Genomic DNA, 20,146 nt, shown 5'->3' with positions numbered 1-20,146 from the left:
TCATAGTGCTCTTGGTTGTGGATTCAACATTAGTCAACCAACACTACATACAGTTGACCCTTGAACAACATTTTTTGTGATGTGTGCATCTGTACATGCAGATATTTTTAAATAAGTATATTGGAAAATTTTTTGGAGATTGTGACAATTTGAAAAGGCTATATTACTTTAGTGCAAGAATACTGTATTTAATACATATAATATGCAAAATATGTATTATTTGACTGTTATGTTATTGGTAAGGCTTCTGGTCATCAGTAGGCTTTCAGTAGTTAAGTTTTGGGAGAGTCAACAGTTATACACAGATTTTCAGTTGTGTGTGGGGAGTTAGTGTCCCTAATTCCCATGCCCTTTGAGGACCAACTATATTAAATGAGGTCTCTTTAAACAAAATCAAACATAAAACAAGATTATGTGTTGACCAGTTTATGAAAACACTGTGACCAGAGGCTCACAGGAACCTTGTTCTATTATTTCTCCTATGAGTAATACTTCAGTGTTTGCTAATCTGGTGTTCACAGTGACTTTACAGAACACAATTACAATGAATAAAGAGAATCAACTGTATTTTGAGGGTAGAAGAGGGTAACAAACTAGATCTGGAGTCAGGAGACTTGAATTATAATCTTAGGTTTGCCATAGACTTTACATGTCCAGGTTCAATCTCTTTGTCTGTAAATGGGAATATTATTATTTGTTTAGAATTATCAGGATAAACTGTGAAAAATCATAAATGTACTTTAAAAAAGTAGAAAGTCCTTTAATAATATCAGTAAGTCTATTTATTCCCCTATATTTGGCACTAGAAAATTTCAAGGTATTTTAATGTGATTATTTAATTACACATAATTATTTTATTTTGGAAGTTATTTAAGTTCCATATTTTATGATTCTAAGACCTGCATTTTTTTCATATTTTAAAATCTCTGAACTTAAGTGTTAAAAAATAATTGAAAAGTGCAATTATGATTTGCAGTGTTTTTTCTTTCTTAGCAGAACATGAAATATTGGTGTGTCTTACATTCATTGGGGTCTTAAGTTAGATGAAATATGATATTTTATATCCACCTTCGAGTTCTCTTCAGGTAGTGTTGACTGTAAGCTTTCTAAATAAACGTGACTCCTCTAACCTGACACCCTCTCCATTGAAAAGCTTCCCCATCATTTTACTTCTTCAATAATCTCTCAGCTCTTCATATTCTTGATCCAAGTATCTTTTTGTGACTATATTCTTTAAATCTATTTTCACTTTCCTTTAAAAATTTTAAACAGACTTTGTAATTTCCAGTGTGATAATGTAATACAAAAGCAAATGTGCTAATGCCATTCCTTTGTGAAAAAATATTTAATTGCCTACATCTGCAAGGAACTCTGTAAAGACCTTTCCAAAAGCCCGTCGCTTGCATGTAGTTAGAAAGAATTTGCAGAGTGTCTCACAAACCGCACACCACCCACAGGCCCTCTCAGGTGGTGCGGGGAAGAGCACCTCCCCCCACCTCTCGTGCTGGTAAGGGCTAACGCCTTCCTTTCCCTCTTTGACAGCTGCCCAAATGAAATCATTTTTGCTGTAGACTAACAGGCTCATTTCTTCTGAATTCTCACTTCAGGAATTGCTCCCAGGTATGAATGCTTTGTTGCAGGGGAAAAAAAGGAATCTCAGAGTTACTCAAGAGCACAACTCTGGAGTAGCAGAGAAGTGACTGCAGCATGCCTGGGCTCTAACTTGTGCAGGTGTCCCCATCACCTTGCAAACCTTATTTCCTCTGCTCACAGCTGAATGCTACTTTCTCCTTTGTGCTCATGCATCCTGCTTGACTGTGAAAAAGAGCAATCCCACAACATAAGGGTGCAGGAAAGCCCCAGGTCCACCCATGGAAATGTACTGGCCTCTAGGACAGCAGAGGCCAACTGGAGTCATTGGAAGATGATGACAATGCTGAGGGAAAACTGACCCCAAACTTACAGGGCAGTCACTGCTTGCACAATACTTGTTACCTGCAAAACCAGAGCATTACTTGCGTGCTTTTCTTCAAATGCGTGTCTAAAATAACACATCCCCCCTCCGCCCAAATCCACAGTTAATGGAGTGAGATGCAGACTCTGGTAATGACCATGGTCTGGTTTTTGTTCAGCCAGAGATGGAGGTGAGAACAGGAGGGAAGTCATGTCTCCTCTGAGTCAAGTTTTCTCAAGTTACACTTTCAACCTGACACTGAAGACTAAGGTGTCCCTAGGTATTGAGTACATGTTAAGTTATCACAAATAAGCTCATCTTTACAGGATTTCACACTAATTTTTTTTTCTATTCATAACTGACAAAAACTGATTTTTCTCTACATAGTTGGGTTTCAGTATGGATTATTTAAAGCAATCATGCTTCTCCATTTGAAATGGCTATTGGTTCTAGTTCAACAGGGCTGGAATGTTTACAGTAATAGTGGTGATCATTAGCCTAATTCCAACAAGTGCCATTCAATATCTGATCATAAAGAAGGCCCAAGAAATTGCAGCATTTTCATCTTTCTGGGAAGCAGTGAAAGACAATGATGAGTGGTAGGCCAGCAATAAGCTTTCCCTGACAGAGTTTCTGTTATCACCTAGCACAGATTCAGGAAATGGGAGCTGTATGGCACCCCAAATCTGCTTAGGACTTACCAAGGTCAGATGGCTAGACAAATATTTAGGATTAGGAATTAAGACAACACTACTCTGAACGTTTGCATCACCTGTCTTTGCTCTCCCAAACTCTTCCCCACAGTTCTGAATTACTGATATAAATCTCTAAAATTGTTTGATCTCCAGGACACTATTTCCTCCTGCAATGAAAAAGGAGGGTGTAGAGTAAGATGGAAAATACCCTTTTGGGGGTAAATCTTATGGTTAATTGACCATCATTTCTGGAACTGTGAAAACTGTAAAACTGCAGTGTGCTAGCTGCAACCATATCTCTGACTTGGAAAAACCAGTAGAGCTCTGGTTCTACTGCCTTCTTCCGAGTTCTAAGCCTGTAGTCACCGCCTGCCTTGGCTTTGGAAGATGCTGAGACTCTGCACACAATTCCAGGGCCCACACACAAAAAGGGAGAAAGGGTTTACTTCATCTTTCTTCTCTCCCACGAGTGACTGCACTAAATCTAATTCAAAAATATTCTGAATCAAATCTCAGGTCTATTCGGCAGAATCATTTTAAATGAAAGAATGGAAGGAAAATAAATTTCTTGACTTGGGAATTCTTAACACTTGTTTTTGTACATAGTATACTAATAAACAAATTGGTAACTTTCTTCAATATTTACTTCTTTCTAGAGCAGCCTGCAAATTGCGTGGTGCAAAGACACTGGGTTAGGAAAAGAACTTAATTTCTATTTATATTTATGCACCAGGTTTAAAATTTTTAAATTTATTATGTATGCTTTATTTTAAATGTAATGTATTAGTATTACAGAACATGTATGTAATTAACAAATGAATGTGCACCTTGGTGGATTACAAGCTCAAAAAATTTTCTCAATGGGTTACATGATTTAAAAAGTCTGAAGAAACTGTTCTAGTTAATGATTTTAATATCTTTTGTAAGCCATAGATATGCAGGAATGAATTCAAAGATATAAGCAAAGGTATAAGTACCACCCCAAATAGTGAAAAAATGGCTTTGCAACCCAGAGAAGATTTTGCCATAAACACAACTTTACCATTCTGCAAAATTATTGTTTCTAAGAGGCAGGAAATGCCTCATGCTTACTCAGGGGCACAAACAGTTTGGGATCAGCTTAATTACTGGTCTTTCATCTATTCGTTTTTGTTATGCTGCTTATTACTTCTAAGGGGGGTGTCAGCAGGCTAAAAAAGACTATGCCTGTTGAAACTTAACAGGAAAGGTGAGAAAATAATGGAAGGGAAGAGACCATTTGTTGAGTACTACGCAAGTCTTGCCTCTGGAGGTACCATTTCATTTCAGTTTCTATCACTGTTTCACAAAAGATGCATATCAAAATCTTTAAAAATACAAAAGCCATTTTTTTAAGAGAAGTCACGCTCACTGCACTTGGCCTATTTCAGTCTCACTGTACCACATCTAGGAATCACTCTTCTATAGATAGAGACATCTATTAATAAAAGTATGGTCTCTGAGCTTAAACCCAAGAAAACTGTAGCTTACACACAGACAGGACAAGGCTAGTGGCTTATCCTGAAATTTCTGTTCGGCACCAGCAGGCTACAGGCAGCCTGTACACACCAGTTTTTCCAACACTGCTGGCCAGACAAACATACACATATGCATGCACACATCTATACAGGTGAGACAACATAAAGCAATGAATTGCAGCTGGCTTGCAAGTATGGCAGCGTACCTGGGATGCTCTCTATTTTCCTTCTGAGCTCTTCATTTTCTTGTTGCAGTGAAATCACCTCCTGCTCCAGCTCCTGGCATCTAGGACAGTAGCCTTCCTCTTCCTCTTCTTCCTCTGGCAGTGTAGAAGAGGATGGGTGACCATGGGATTCAGATGTCGCTGGGGAGGTCCAGCCACCTAGTGTGTGCACAGGGGAGGTTGACAGAGGATCCACATCGGGCAGGTGGCCATACTCACTGACTGATGCGGTGTTTGGAGTTGGGAAGCTCCCCGAGAGCAGGTAATTTTGTAGAGAGTCAGTGAAAACCCTCAGAAAGGCAGAAGTTTGTTGTTTCCTTTGCATATATTGCATCTCTATGTCTATATTGTCTGAGGTCTGACTGTGGACCCCTTTCCCAGTGTGACACTGCTCCTGTCTTTCGGTATAACTTGAGCCTTCCTGCTTTACGCAAGAAATCATGGATTGAGAATGGCTGGAGTCCAGAAGTTTTCCTCCACAGTTTAAGAGGCTAAGAACTCGACTGCATTGCTGGGCAAAGGCATCCAAGATCATACGACTCTCTGAAACACAGGAAAAGACATATCAGAGACCAGTAGCCAAAGAAAAAAGTAAAGTCCTTAATTATGAGTTTATTATTCAAAATGTAAAAAATATATGTTCCTACTGTCACAAACCAAAGTGACACAGTAAATGCACTTTTAAAAGGATGCACAGCTTCCTGCTGTGCCTGCTGAGTGACCCCCAGCCCCTCACTCTGGGAAATGGCTGGACTGTGACTTTGGGCACATACAGAGATCTCCCTGTCTGGGGCATTACTGGCTTGCCCAAGTCTGAACCTACACCTCTGGCTTCATTAATAGCCTTACTCTAATGAATCGAGCCAGCCACTACAGACTCAATTCCTCATTGATAGGAAGGCTTACAGCAATCATTACTTCTATTTCTGGAGTGCCCTCATGCCCTTGCTATTAATCAGCTGATACAATCCCTGCCGAGTACATTGCTCCCAGATGCAAACTGGAGAAAAAAGATAAAGTCTTTCTGAAGAGCCTACTAGACATCTAAGGTAAAACAAAGGGTGAGCCTATAAGGCAAATGAGGAGGAGCCCAAAGCAGAACTGGATGTGTCATCCAGCATCTGTGTTCACTATTCTGTCTTTTAATTTATCTGCTAACTTGGATTTCTTGTCAAGGCTAATGTTCAGGCTGATCTGTATCGGTGTATTTTGAAAAGCAGGAGTGCCTCTTCTCAGAGCCTCATCCATTACATTGCCAAACCTCTTAAAATGGCATGTGCCGAGAGCGCCAGTTAGTTCACACAAATGTATTCTCAAGCATACTGTCAGTCAGTGAAAAGCACAAAGCAAATGCAAAGCTATCATTTGCTGCAAAACCAAAACCAAAACAACAAAAAAATCTCCATAAATTGTAAAAGGTGATTTAATGTCATCAGTCTAAGTGTCTTGAAAAGTCACCCTAAAGGTAAATGTCACAGGGTGTATTCTCTTCTTTCCTGACTGCCACCCCGAACGGGCTATTTATGAATACAGAGAGAAGTACCTTTTAGGGCTTAGCTGGAGGTATGAGAAAGCCTCTCATTTTTCCTCCTCCCCACCCAGAATATTGGCAACAAAAAAAATTTTAGATTTTAGATGCTGGTAACTATTGTTTATGATAGAAATGTTAAGTAGTTACTTGCTATCTCTGGAAATGTTGACTACTATATTTTTTTCTGGAAAAAAAATTTTTTTAATGAAAAATAGTGATATGCTTAAGGGCCTCTATGGGGATGACAAACCAGAATAGTTGCAGTAAGAAATCAATTTCTCCAGAAAATCCAGGACAATGACCAACAAAACCACACTTCTGAAACATTTCATTCTTTTCTCTCACTAGTCTTTCCTGAAATCACTAAGGCATTGGGGGAGGGAATCCAAGTCTGCTTTTCAACTATTTAATATAATAATATATATATGTAAAGCCTACATAGTGCCTGCCATACTTAAGTACCCTTGTGTCTCTCAGATCTATAAAATGCTACGATTCCTAAATCCTTCTGAAAAAAAAAAAAATGACAAGGCAGAACACAGAGGCTAGTTCTCCCCGGTTCAGGAGAGGGTTATAGACTGTATTCCATGAGGCCAGTGGGTTTGACAGCCAGCATTGTGTCCCAAGAAATAGTTACTGAATAGACACAGGGACTCTTAGAAATAAGTAGTGGCTTTTAGTTTGTAGCATTTTCAGATTTACTTGACTGGGATGGGGGTGGCAAGACCACGAGGTGGGCTGAGCAGCCACAGGACTATTCTTCTTGGCACAGTGCTTCCTCACTCTTAGGAGCAGTCCCACCTTCAGACACAAGCAGCAGGGCCCCTGCCTTGCCCATCCTCCTCCAGCCCGCCCTTCCCATGGCGAGGTCCCCAGATCCAGGAATTCCTTACTCAAACTGCTTCGCGGGCCTGGGCTGGTTTCTTCCCTGAGACATCCTCCCAAAGCAAGACCATGGTGCCAGAGCTTGGAAACTGGGGCTGGGGCATCCATACGTGTGTATATGAGGTTCCTCCTAATGGAAGATGAAGCTGGGGTGGGAAGAGAAAGCCATGCACTGGCTGAAAACTCTGAAGTCAGACTCAGTTATTATGAGGGTGTAGTTGTCAGGGAAGATGGCTAGAACATATTTTACTGAACAGCTTATTATTTAGATATATGGTACGTGGGCCTGCATTTGTACCTTGTCCCAAATCCCACAAATATTTGGCACAGGTCTGTTTTTTACAGATTTTGAGCGCTGAAGAAAGAACCAGGTGCCAGGTATAGTTTTAGGCTAAAATTGATTGATGGGTTGAGAACTTGGCTGATGAATCTGCCAAGACAAAGTCCACTTGTTACCTTGAGGAAACAGGGATGTGAATGAGTAAAGTAAGCTTTTATACAGCCAATGCTGGAATTGATGATGCTTCTGCCCCCTGCTAGCTGGAAGGGAAGAACTGAGCTCATGAAATACCCCAAAACTTAATGGGGAAAGACTTCAAACATTTGGGTGTTATTTCTTCACAATGACCAAAACAAACAACCCCTCACCCCCCACCCCCCAAAAAACAAGAAAGTATAAAGTTGAACCAGAACCATGCTAGTGGGGCATTTTAAGATGCAGCATCCTCATTTCTTTACTTCCGGGTTTGTGCTATTTTATTAGTAAAATCAAAGGATGACATTGATTGGGAATTTTCAATTCTAGCACACCAGCAGTTTTCATTTAATTTAATCCTATAATCCCATTCTAGACCCGAAGTTGTATTTACTGTTTGCATTTTAATCAGAACAGTCCCAGCTGATTTACAACCTACACACCTTTAACATAACCTTGGTAAAAGGAAGAAAATGTGAAAGGAAAGGCTAAAATAGAATTGCCAAGAAATAACTGATGGAATATATTTGTTCCATGTCCTGAAGGACACTCAGTAGTTTTAATCATATCAATAAATCATATTAGGGTATGGATTTTAAGGGGAAAAAAATCCGACTTAGGGACAAGCATGATTTGTTTTCTTAATTGAAGGATAAACTCATAATACAGAGAAAAAATCATTATGTAATACACTACATTATGAAGATAATGTATTAAAGTGTACTCAGAATATCCAAGAACAGCTACCATCATAAAACAGTTCCTGTCTGCAGTTTTAAAATATGCTTCATTCTGAACGTTCTCAGAATTGATATATGCAAAAATAGCAATTGTAACCCTTAAAGTTGAATTTCTCCTCTTTTTCAGTACTGTTAACATTAAGACATTGAAAAGTGTGATGAAAAATATTACTATTACACTTGACGGAAAACAGCAAATCTTTCCACTTAATACATATTGCAGCCAGCAATACTTTAGCTTTCCAGACAGAATATAATTAGAAATGCAAATACTGTGTGATGCCCATTATCGCTAAGAAATGGAGAAAAGTTCTGTTTTCACACGAACACAATTGAATGGCCACTGATCCATGATTCTTAATTGAGCAAAGTGTGAACATGTATTCTGAATTTTTTTAAACTGTTTTTCTTTTCCCCTAGTCACAGAATGCTCCATACAAGTGATAGCAGAGAAGTACAAAGCCAACAGTTTACAAAGGGGCTTTCAAACTATCTACTTTATCTCTCACTTCTCCAAAATTAAACAGCATGAAACGTTAATAAATCACAATCACAAGCCACTTTAAAATGACCACTTCTAATTTACTTTGTTTTTTTGTGCTATCTGTTGAGGGATAAGATCATGTGGCAAATTGTACCTTGTTTGATTGCAAGGTCTGAACCCATAATTTTTAACTAAAAAAATTCATTTCTAGAAATGCTCCTGAATTTTAAGTGGCTTAATCCATCCTAAATCAGATAAGTGAGTAAGAAGAGGGTAGGAACTCTGCAATCAAACAACAGGCTCCTTACTTTAACGTCCTTCTTTGTAAGTAAAGCCTTGAATGGAATTTGCCCATCACAGCATATCCCCAAATGTATTCTGTTTCTATGAAGGAGATCGCAGTAGTTGAGATTAGTGGTAACCTTTTGATTTTAGCCCAGTGAAGGGTGAAATATATTAATATTAAAAATGCAGAAGCAGAAAAAATTTTTGTGACCTACTATCATCCATATATTACATCTACTGAAAGGACTGTCAGCTAGTTCAAAATAGATGATTTCCTTTAAACACCTAATATAACTTATTTTTAGGGGAGGACTTCACAGCATAAAAAATACAAGTTAAAAAATGAAAGCGTCTTTGGAAGCATCACCCTTGTCTTAAATCAATGAACTATGTCTTTTAAAAAAAATGCCATCCAGTTTTTTTTCCTCCATCATGGCAAACATCAACACAGCACAACAGGATGCAATTTTTCTAAATAAATAAATCAATGATGTGTCAAAAATTAACAGATGAGTTAATATACTTGGTGCTATCAAAACCAGATGGTGCTTCCTAATAGTCATCCTGCTCAGTCAATCCCGGAGTATTTTCTGGACCATCGGTATATAAAATAGGATGCTGCTATTTGTGATGGCAAACAAAAGCAATCATGCCTGCCAAGCACATACTATAACAGGCAGCACTGCAGCTCTGCTAGACAGAAAGTAATTAGAATGCTTTTAATGTCCAGAAGAATGATGCTGATAGGCCGCCACAGATGTGTAGATTTATGAATATTTATGTGGTGGTTTATAGCTGACACTTTTATCAGTTGAAGAAGATAAAATATCTGCCTGACTCAAAAGCTTGACAGTCAGGTTAATAAAATCTCATTAAAGAGAATGACCTATGCAATTATATAGGATTTATTGTAATTCATTTTTGATTGTACTCTGCTTAAAGATGCAATTTCCCATTTCCTGATGCCAAATTTAGGCTGCATATCAAGATCTACATGGGTTTTAACTCTTAAGCCTCCCACAGAGGAAAAAAAAAATAGGCTTCTAAAATCATGGTATATTACCCCTTTTAAGGAAAATTATACTCTTCACGAGATTTTATAAGAATGCTGAAAAATCTATTTTTAATCACGTATTTCTCCTCTCAAGAGTTTATGGCCTTTAGGGGCGAATAAGATTCACTTCAGCCCTTTCGTCTTTTCACGGCATTTACTCTGGACACTCAGATCTCTCTTTTCTTCTGTCCTGGACTCATTTCATCACACTGATGATTTGATTATTTTCATTTACTAGGTGGCCTCAGAGGTTGCGCTAGCAATCACACCTTGGTAAGAGCGCAACAAGCAAATCCCCACCCTCACCCCCAACCGGTGTGCTTGAATAGCCGGCTGTCTGTGTATACATGCTTATTGGTTCAAAGTGGAACTACTAGTTCCTCCAAGAGCCAATCAGCATTTCAGGTGGCTGTCCCTCTGATGGCCACTCACATCCTTGTGCCCGTTAAGAGGTGGCTTTGTCCATCAATGATTAATATGTGACTACAATTCATGATGTCTAGTACTATGCCTTTCTTTTTTTGCCCCCATACCTTCATTTTCCTCACTGCATGGAAGACACCTCCTATCCAATTCCCATCTTTCCAACGAGCACATGGCATCATGCCCTTGGTGCTTACCTCTCTGTGACCCCTCTTAAAAAAAAAAAAAGGAAAAGAAGCCTTGAGATAAAAAGGAAATAAGAAATACAGGGCTGAGGGGCATCAATCAACAAAGCCCCTTTTCACTCCTTTCGATTAAATGATGTAATTACCACTTGGGGACAGAAACAAAATTAAACAGGACATTAGAGGAAAAACTGAAAGAGAACATTTAGAACAAGGAGAGAATGGGAAAAACCCACAACTTCTTAGGTATGAAAGACAGGAAGGTCACTGCCAGAGCAGGAGGGACCATAGAAAGATATAAAGTGGCTGGTGCAGAAAGCTAATGGTATCAGAAAAATAGCAGGAAAAAGCAAAGTTAAAACTATGAGTGAAAATGGAAATGAGAAGGGGCAGATTTACAGTGTATAAAAGAAAGTAAAAGACTGGAAGTCAGCAAAGACTGAAAGGAGAAAGCAAGATGAGCTTAAAGACTGAACTGGGCAGACAAAGAGGGTGATACCCCAATGAACAGGGTGGAGCTGAGGTTATGAAAGGAGTAAGCGACAGAGAGAGAATGGGTAAAGGACTCAAACTTCTGAAAAACAATAAAAGATGATTATAAAGAAAAAGAGCAGAGCTGGGGAATAAACAAGAGCATAAACCAATAGTTCAGAAAAAAACAGGACCCCCAAACCCAGAAAGAAAGAACACAGACCTCACTGAGACAGGGAGGACACAGAAGAAAACTAAGGGAGAAAATACAAGAGGATGAATAGCCTAACAATGAATATAAAAACACAATACAATACTGGGCCAAATTCAACTGGACAAAAACCACAGCCCACTAACAATGAGGACATCCATTTAAGACCCACACTCAAAGCCACCAAACATCTTCAAATCAGTGAAAGATGTGACAAAAGTCTTCACTATAACCTGTCACTGGATTTCCCTCCTCAAAACCAATCCTTTGTCAAAATATTGACAAACAGGACATTAGCGTCAGCATCTGTAACTCATGTAAAGACCATACTCATGTTTTCATTAGGGAAAAAAAATCTTAGATTCCCTGATATGAAGAATTTTGGGGCTCCAAAGTGCCATAAAAGGCTTGAGCACCAACTTTTAGGTCGGATGAGCCGGGAAAACGAGGACGTGCGCCCTCCGGGAACTGCGAGCGCCCTGAGGCGCAGGCCCCAGGCTGCGGCCTTTCCACCAGTCCACCTCTCTCCCTGCCGCAGGGCAGGAGGGCTGGCTTTTCCCAGGGGGCTTCCTGCACACTCCTGGCAACGGAGAGGAGTCTCGAGCCCTGGGATGGGGGCTCCCCTCGCATTTTCTGCAGGGCCCAAACCACCTGACCACGCGCTCGCGAGGCGCCGTGCACACAGCGTCCCACCCGGAGGGGACAGGTGCGCCCAGGGCTCTCGCGGCTGGGGGAGGGGCGGATGCCTCCGCCGAAGTCGGCCGCAGGGGCGAGGGCCAGTGCTCCCCGCGCGGACGGTGCACAGGAGTCCGGCGTCTTAACACCCGCCGGCTGGAACTCCGGGGGTGGGCGGGGTGCGGGGGGGGGAGAGGGCCGGGGGAGCCGAGACAGCGCGCGAGAGAGAAATACAAGCGCACAAAAAGAGAAAAGCGCGAGCCCAAAGAGCCAGACGAGTGGACGGGAGCCCACTCTCGACAGGGTGACGGTGCCTCAGAGAGGCGGAGGAAAGAAGGCAGAGGACAGGAAGGAGGGAGAGAGGAAAACAAACGGAGGGGAGATGCAAGTAAAGCAAGAAGTGGAAGGGAAAAAGTGAAACGGCAGAGGGTAAATGGAGGGCGTCCCCGAGAGCCGCCAAAGCAGCTCCAGCTTCTCCGGGAGCGGACGCCGCTCACACCCTAAGGAGTCCAGCCCCCAGTGCCGGCGCATGGCCTCGGAGCAGGGGCTGCCTCCTGCGCCCCCCACCCGAGCGACCCCGGCCGCCGGTCGCCACCGCCGCGCTTTCGGGCGCAGAGGCGCAGCCGAGCGGCGGCGCCACCTGTTAGGACCCACGCGCGCCGTCGGAAGCTCCGGACGCGGCAGCGGTGCCGGGGAATCCTCTAGAAGTTGCAGCCCGCGCGCGGAGGCTTCCGCGTGCGCTTGGACGCCCAGACTTTCTTCCGGCGGGGTGTGCGCGCCCTCCCCGCCCCTCTGGCCGGGCCCGACGCGCGGGAGGGCGTCCGCGGCCCCCAGCCTCTCGTGCCCGGGATCCCACCCCTCCCCCAGCACGAGGCGGTTAGGAAAGTTGCGCCCAAGAGTTGGTACCTGCACTGAGCTCCAGGTTGGCGCCGTCGCTGCCCGCGCTGCTCGCCGGGGTCGGCCCGTACCTGACGACGGCGGCGAAGGACGATGACGACGACGCGGCGGGGGACGCCGGCGGCGGCGCCGAGGTCCGCAGGTGGCCCTGGGACGCGGCGGGCGTGCAGGACGGAGATGACGACGAGGCGGCGGCGGCGGCGGCGGCGGCGGCCCTGCCAGGCCCGCTGGGGTAGGAGCCCTGCGCCTGGAACTGCTGCTGCGGCGGCGGCTCGCTGCTGCTGATGGAGACGGCCGCGCGCGGCGGGAAGGGCGGCGGGGGCGGCCGGACGTGCGGCAGCTCCACCAGGGTGGGTCTGTCGTAGCGCTTGGCCAGCGCCGGTCTCTTGCTGGGGAACGTCTTGAGGACGCTGTAGGGGCTGCGCTGCTTGTACATTTTGGGGACGCTGGGCCCCTCCTCCGCCGGCGGCATCTCCTCCTCCATCCTGCGCCTCGGGGCCGGTGCCCGGTCGCACGCTCCTTCCCTGCCGGGAGCAGGGCTCCGAGGGTGCCTCCGCCTCCTGCCCGCCGGCTCTGCCCGTGTGCGCGCGTGTGGGAGGGCGTGTGTCTGTGCCTTCGTCGCCGCCGCCGCCACTGCCTCCTGTCGCTGAGGCTGGCATCGCTGAGCCCCCGCGCGGGGGGCTGCCGCCCGAGCGCTGATTGACAGGCTGCCTCGCCAATGCCTGGAGGGAGAAAGGAGGTAGAGAGCTAGGGTTTAGGGTAATATCTGCTAATGATAATGAGGGCGGGAGTGGGGCCTGATGCCGCCACCGCCGCCCGTGGGGTCGGCCCGCCAAGCGTGCGCCTCCGACGGGGGGAGGGAAAGGCAGAGCCGGGAGCGCGAAGCGCACCTTGCTACCCCAGCGAGGTTCCGGCCGGCTCGAGACTTCGGAGCCCCGGACGTCGACGTGAGGCATCTGCTGCGGGCGGGGTCGACAACGGAAACGAGTTCCTGGCGCCCCCTGCCTGATCCCGACTCGGGGTTGCACAGGGCGGCTGGTATCGTTGAGGGCGGGGCGAGTAGCTAGAGTGCGCGTGTGCCTAGGAAAAGTGTTACAGTGGTTCTTCCGCGGATTCGGAATTGCGCCTCCAACCTGCGAAAAAAACGTCTTGAAGGTTTTGACCCAGGTCGCTGTGCGAACACCCAGCATCTGGCCTTCGAGTTCATGCTGCCCATAAGAGCGTGCAGGGCATCAGACTTAAGCATTATTTCATTAATTCCCCATCGGGGCCCTGAGAATGCGTAACAGAATTAGTTCCCCCATTCTACAGACGAGCAAACCGAGGCTGCGTGAGGATATTGCCTAAAGTCAGACACTGAGGAGTGTATGACCGAGTTGCACAGAAGCATTAAGGTCATTTGATTTCAAATCTTCACTTCTCATAGGTAGACTCTCTGTGCCTTCGAGGGAAAAATATGACCTGATACCTCCCTTTGGGATGGTGATTAGCTTCTTTCAACAATGTCATTTGATGTGTACCTATATGAACTTGTAGGACTAAGGTGGCCTGACAGCTCACCCTCCAAGCGGTGCCCAGCCAGTTCCTCACTGCAGCTGGGGCCATCAGGCCAGAATTTCTAGAGGTTTGACTGTAGTGTGAATTATTTCAGTAATTTAAATGCAAGAGGAGCCTCTGTGGTTTGGAGGAGGATCCCCATGGGGTAGAGAGGCCTTCAATCTCGAGGAGTGTCCTGGCCTCTCCAGCCCCTTTTTGGGGCACATCTCCCTTCCCCTTAGCCAATTCCAATCCCAGGTTTGATTTCCAGCCTTCATTCTTCATTCTCCAGTTTAGAATAGAATCTCCTTGATGTATGACTCTCATCTTTCCACTCTGAAGTGACATTTCTTATCAGAACTTTTAGTCTTGGGAAAGAGACCCATTTTCTTATTATGGGTTTTCAGGTCCTTGGCCTCTCATTTCCCAGATATCCCTTCCTCCTTCCTTTGGAAGTCTTCTCTCTCTTTGCTGGTTCAGCTTCTGTATTCCTCCACCATAGATAGTCTCCCTCTCCTGCAGCCTCAGATCGTGCTGTGGTTACCCCCCTCCATTTTATTAGAGATGAAATAAATAATGCCATAAATAAAAGTATTTGGGAGTCCAGGAACTGTCAGGGCTGATTAGGGCATAGAGGACATTTTCTTTCTCATTATGCAAAAGCATTTCATGGGGAAATAAAAGAGGTTTCATTGTAACTCATGCATGTCATATTTCAAGGAATTCAAGATATTAATCATATTTAACATTATTTCCAACATTTCTCCCTGGCTTCTGAAAACTGCTAAATGAGGACACGTGGATGACTAGGAAAAAGGGAGACAAGCATGAGAGGGGCAGTTAAGAAATAATGAAATGCTGGCAAAAGACAGAGAGAATGAGATGCCAGGAAGATGTTTCTTAGGCACGTAAGTGAGAAATGGGGGAGCTTCCTCTGAGATGTGAGACAGCTGAAATTGAATGATATACTGGAGGAAATAAATAACAAATCTCCCCACACTTTTCTTTCTATAGCAGTTCTCAATTTGGCATTGAAATATTTCCCTCCCACTTTACTCACAGATAATTTGCCAATAAGCCCTGGCTTTTGAAAAGAAATTGGGATGTTAGTAGGGTGTGTAAGGAGTTTTAAAGGGGTGAAATTCTTGAGTCCTTGTACTGAAGAAGCAATTTCCCATACCTCGGAACTTTCTCTTGCCTATGTATTTTTAATTTGTATCATCCACACCTTTTAAACACTTTAAGAGATTGGGAACAATACTTATGTTGTATTATATCAAAAGGACCTGCCATCTTGATGTCAAAAAGCGGTCATTTATACAAATTAAAATGCTAAAATTAGTGGTATTTAGCTTTAAAATGGGGAGCTAGGGTGGGGATAAAAGGGCTTGTAGTGGAAAAATACTAGAACTTTAAAAATGATTAGCTTTCAAATCCTCATGCCAGCAGTCACCTATAGAAAAATGAAGTGTTTAATAGTCACTCTTTAGAAAATAAAATGGGCATTTCTTCTAAATATGGAGTTGAACTGAATTTTAAAATTGTAACTGGCCAGTAATCCTTCCTGGGATTGTATTTAGCTGTGTATTGTACCTAAATGTAATGTATTGAAGTGTTCATAAAACCACTGATAGCACTTTGTAAGCATCTTTCTGTAAATAATAGTCTGAATTATCAGATGGTGACTTGGCTGTTATCTTCTCTTTAGGATCTCATAGGGGATGATAGGATGGTAATTTAAATTCTGCTTTAAATCTTTTTAGATATTTACTCTTATCTCAAAAAACAGTGAACTTTTAAAAGACAAGTGGCTATTTATGGACAGGGTGATTTTTTGACTGGAAGCATGTCAGTTCCTTGAGCCATCCAGAATATGGCTTTTAAATAATAAGTCAGCCATGGGAAATGCTTTTTATTGCACCAATTTCAGTGATATTTAATGAGCTTCTGATTGACTGTTTGATCTCCCAATGTTTTGTGCTACTTTTAATTCATTTCGTATAATAGAAAAAAAAGTAATTGGAATAAAATTTTGTGACAAGATAATGACCTTCCACTTTGAAATTAAATGTCTGATTAGCTTCAACATTTTAATGCTGAGATGATATTGCAGCAGGAACAGGAGTATCATTTGGTGGGAAATAACTGAGGAATTCTCCTTTGCTTTTCCCATTGCATAGGAGAAAGGGTGGGCGTGGTGGCCATACAATCATATACTCAATACTAGAAGGGACCTTAATGGTCTTAAATCCCTGGGACTAAGCCTATGCTTATAGCTTTTCTAGACCCTGTCAAGTGGTTGTAGGAACCATGCTTAAAGACCTCCAGTGATGGGACCTTGCTACTTCCAAAAGCATCATTCAGGGATTTATTCAACAAATATTTATTGAGTACCTACTATATGCTAGCTAACTTTCTAAGCACTGAGAGACATAATGGAAACAAAACTTTATTATCTACTATTATGGAATTGGGTTGAACAGATAATAAACTAGTAAATAACCAAACAATAATAATATACTATATTTGTATAATATCTAAGTAAGTACTTATGTAATATATAAGTATATAATACAACAAATATAATGACATTAGGTTCATATCATATAGTAAACTATTATTCAGATAGTTGTAACTCTGATGAAAAAAACAGGATAGAGATGTTATTACCTTTGATTGAATGGTTTCAGAAGACCTCTATGGGTGTAGCAATTGAGCTGAGAGTTTGTTTACTCATGAAAAAGAACTATCCATAAGAAGAGCAGTCCAGACTGAGTGACAACAGGTGCAAGAGCAATAAGGCGGGAACAAATGTGATTTTCTTAGGAGCTGAAAGAAGGGCAAGTGGTAGAAGAATCCTGGCAGTGGGCAGAGTGAAGAGGTGAGGCTAAAGAGGCAGGCGGGGCCCTGGCTCTGGGGCCTTGGATACCTGGAGGCATATTTGGGATCTATTTTAAGTGCCAGGGGGAGCTTGAAGGTGGTTAAGCCAGGGACATGATGGGATTAATGTTCTTAAAAGATAAATTTCAGAAAAGGTAAAATCATGACTCTCATACAGACATAAAATTGAACACATGTTAAAAATTTTATTTAACTTGCTCAGTGCCCTCATAGTATTCAAAAGAAAAAAAGCACAAATTGATATGGAATAAAGGCAAGTTGAATATGTAAATGGTTTTTCCAGGGGGTGAGGAAGGGAACCTTTATCAGACAGGACGGTTTGAGTGTCTATCAGTTATCTGAATTTTCAAAGATATAAAATGAGTTCAAAGACAATGAAAGAATAGAGCTAAATAACTGGGAACATGGTTTGCTGTATGTACAATGCATGCTTTTCCACTGAAACACAATTTCTTTTCTACAGTGCTTTTTTAAAGAAACTTTCTTTTTTGAAATAATTACAGATTCACAAGAAGTTGCAAAAATAATACAGACAGGTCCTGGGCATCCTTCATCCTTTCCCTCCAATGGGTGTGTTTCATTTAATTCCAGTTATGTAAATGGAATCATGCCATATGATTGTTTGAGATTTTCCACTCAGTTCCATGCCCTTCAGATCTGTGTTGTTCTGTGTACCAATAGTTTGTTCCTTTCATTGCTGAGTAGTATTCCATGGTATGGATGTCCAGTTTGTTTAAATATTCAACTACCATGGGACATTTTGATTTTCTGTTTGGGGCTAATACAAATAAAGCTGCTGTGAACAGTCATGTACAGGTTTTCTGTGGATGTAAGTTTTGTTTTTCTGGGGGTAAATACCCAGGAGTGTATTGCTGAGTCATTCTACAGTGTTTTAAGAGAGTCATGCTGCTTTGTGGACAGTGTACTGTAAAAGGATCCAATTGGCAGCAGGGAGACAATTTATGGTCAAACAGTGACCAAGTGAGTTTAAAATATAATCATGTCTCTCCAATGCCCTCCATTGTCTTCCTCCTCGGAAGAGTAAAATCTAGAGTCTGTACAATTGTCTACTTAAAGCTTCTTGTGATCTACAGCCATCCCTCATCCTCATTCCTTCTTACCCTCAGCCTTACTGGTCTTGAACAGGCTCAAAATGTCCTGCTGCATGATTCATACTCTCAGTATTCCTCCTGCTTAAAATGTTTTTTCCCTAGATTTCTGTGTAACTAACTCCCTAACATATTGCCTTCCAGGCTTAGCTCTCCTATCCCTTTTTCTTCTGCGAGGCCTTCACTGATCACCCTACTTATAAATGCAACTCCCTGCCCCCCATACCCACCATCTCCTTTCCTATCTAGCACCTATCCCATGCTATGTAGTGTACAGCATACCCCATTTTACTGTGTTGTGTTTTATTGCACTTCTTGGATACTTTGTGTTTTACAAATTGAAATTATGTGGCAACTCTGGGTTGAGCAAGTCAAGCAGCACTATTTTCCCAGCAGCATTTATTCACTTTCTGTCTCTGATACCGGGGTTCTTGTTCGCAGAGTCCAAGAAAGAACTTCGCAAACAGTCAAGGTAGGACAGCAAGTGAGAGACTTTTATTTAGAGATAAAGCAAGAGGGCAGAGCTTCTGGCTTAAGCCAGGAGGGGACAAGAGAGCCCCAACGTAGTGCCTTGTTAGGGTTTTATAGGCAGTTGAGAGACAAAGGGCTAGGGATGTACACCTGCTAAGTGGTCCCAAAATGTTTACCTTTGAAGAAACACTAAGTTTCTTATTAGTCTTCTGGGTTATTTACAAGAAATTTACTGCTCTGATTTTCTCCCAGGATAATAGCAGCTTCCTGGTTTGGGAGCATACCACTCAAGGCTGCCTGCTTTGCTCCCAAGGTGGGCTGAGTTATTGTCTGTTTGTTAAGAAACTTACTTTTTAACTAATTGAGTTTTAACATACAATTGTATTTTCAAGATGGGATTCCTCCTGTTTTTACTACATTGTTTTGGGCTTGCTTGCTACATTGCCCAGGTTGCAAATCATTTGTTTAGGGCTAGAGGAAGAAAAGCAACACCTGGGTATAAAGTCAGAAAAATAAGCTGACCCCCTCTCCCCCCACTGGCAGGCCAAAGCAAATCCCACAATGGATTTATCTTGCTTTGTTTTTTCCAGAGACCCTCACCCTACTCTGTCTAAGCCCATGGTCCCTGTCTCATCTCCATGTCACGTTTTGGTAATTCTCAAAATATTACAAACTTTTCTCATTATTATATTTTTATGGTGATTGTGATCAGCAATTGCAACTTGCTGAAAGATCAGATGGTGGTTGGCATTTTTTAGCAATAAAGTATTTTCAAATTAAATTATGTACTTTTTTTTAGATATAATGCTGTTGCACACTTAGTAGACTACAGGGTAGTGTGAACATGACTCTCATATGCAGTGGGAAACCAAATAGTTGATTTGACTTGCTTGCTTGTGATATTTGCTCCATCATGGTGGTCTGGAACCAAACCCACAGGATCTCTGAGGCCTGCTTGTAGTTGTTTGTTGTTTATTTTGCTTGACCAGAATGCAGACTCCTTGGGGGAAGGGATTTTTCTCTGTTCTGTTCTTTGTTCAGTCCTCAGATTCTAGAATAGTGTGTAGTGCAAGGTAGAGGCTCCATAAACATTGGCTGAGTGTATGAGTAACTTTAGGAGGTGCTGGCAGGAGTTCAGATGAAAGCTAGACTGCTTGGACCAGTGTGGTGACAGTGACAGTGGAACAAAGTAGACACATGCAGAACATATTCAGAGGTAATCCATTTCACTTTGTATGGCTCTGAACAGTGGAAAGTTTTTCCTTGCCTTGAACCCAAATTTGCTTCTTTGTTTCTCTCAAACCTTGGTCCTTGGGGCTATCAGAGTAAGTTCAACCCCCTCTCCAACCTCTTTGTAGAATGAAATCTACAACAGTTTTTTTTTCTTCTTTTCTTCCTTTAATGGTTTCTAGGAACTTTTTGGAATGGATGCATCCTTTTAAAG

At 42.6% G+C, this 20,146-nt stretch overlaps 1 protein-coding gene and 1 long non-coding RNA gene across 4 annotated transcripts in view; one reads left to right on the top strand and one right to left on the bottom strand.

Annotated features, from left to right (window-relative positions):
* Positions 1 to 13,418, bottom strand: part of BEND4 (BEN domain containing 4) — a 30,004-nt gene extending 16,586 nt beyond the window's left edge. For both annotated transcript variants that reach the window (XM_017681360.3, XM_037002594.2), the window contains exons 1-2: positions 12,695 to 13,418; positions 4,352 to 4,912 (exon numbers count right to left, since the gene is read on the bottom strand). In XM_017681360.3, the coding sequence (XP_017536849.3) occupies positions 4,352 to 4,912; positions 12,695 to 13,169 (1,036 nt within the window). In that variant the 5' untranslated portion in view covers positions 13,170 to 13,418. The remainder of the gene's footprint in view (positions 1 to 4,351; positions 4,913 to 12,694) is intronic.
* LOC118969149 (uncharacterized) overlaps positions 12,830 to 20,146 on the top strand; it is a 77,095-nt gene continuing 69,778 nt past the window's right edge. The window contains exon 1 of one of the 2 annotated variants that reach the window (XR_012131159.1): positions 12,830 to 12,917. This is a non-coding gene — a long non-coding RNA (uncharacterized lncRNA). Of the gene's footprint in view, positions 13,036 to 20,146 lie in introns of both variants that reach the window. The other variant, XR_005057057.2, reaches the window with a different exon arrangement.

This window comes from Manis javanica, chromosome 5, assembly GCF_040802235.1.
Source record: "Manis javanica isolate MJ-LG chromosome 5, MJ_LKY, whole genome shotgun sequence".
NCBI lineage: Eukaryota > Metazoa > Chordata > Mammalia > Pholidota > Manidae > Manis > Manis javanica.
Note: the sequence above shows the minus strand (reverse complement) of the source record. Positions and strands in the feature narration are given on the sequence as shown.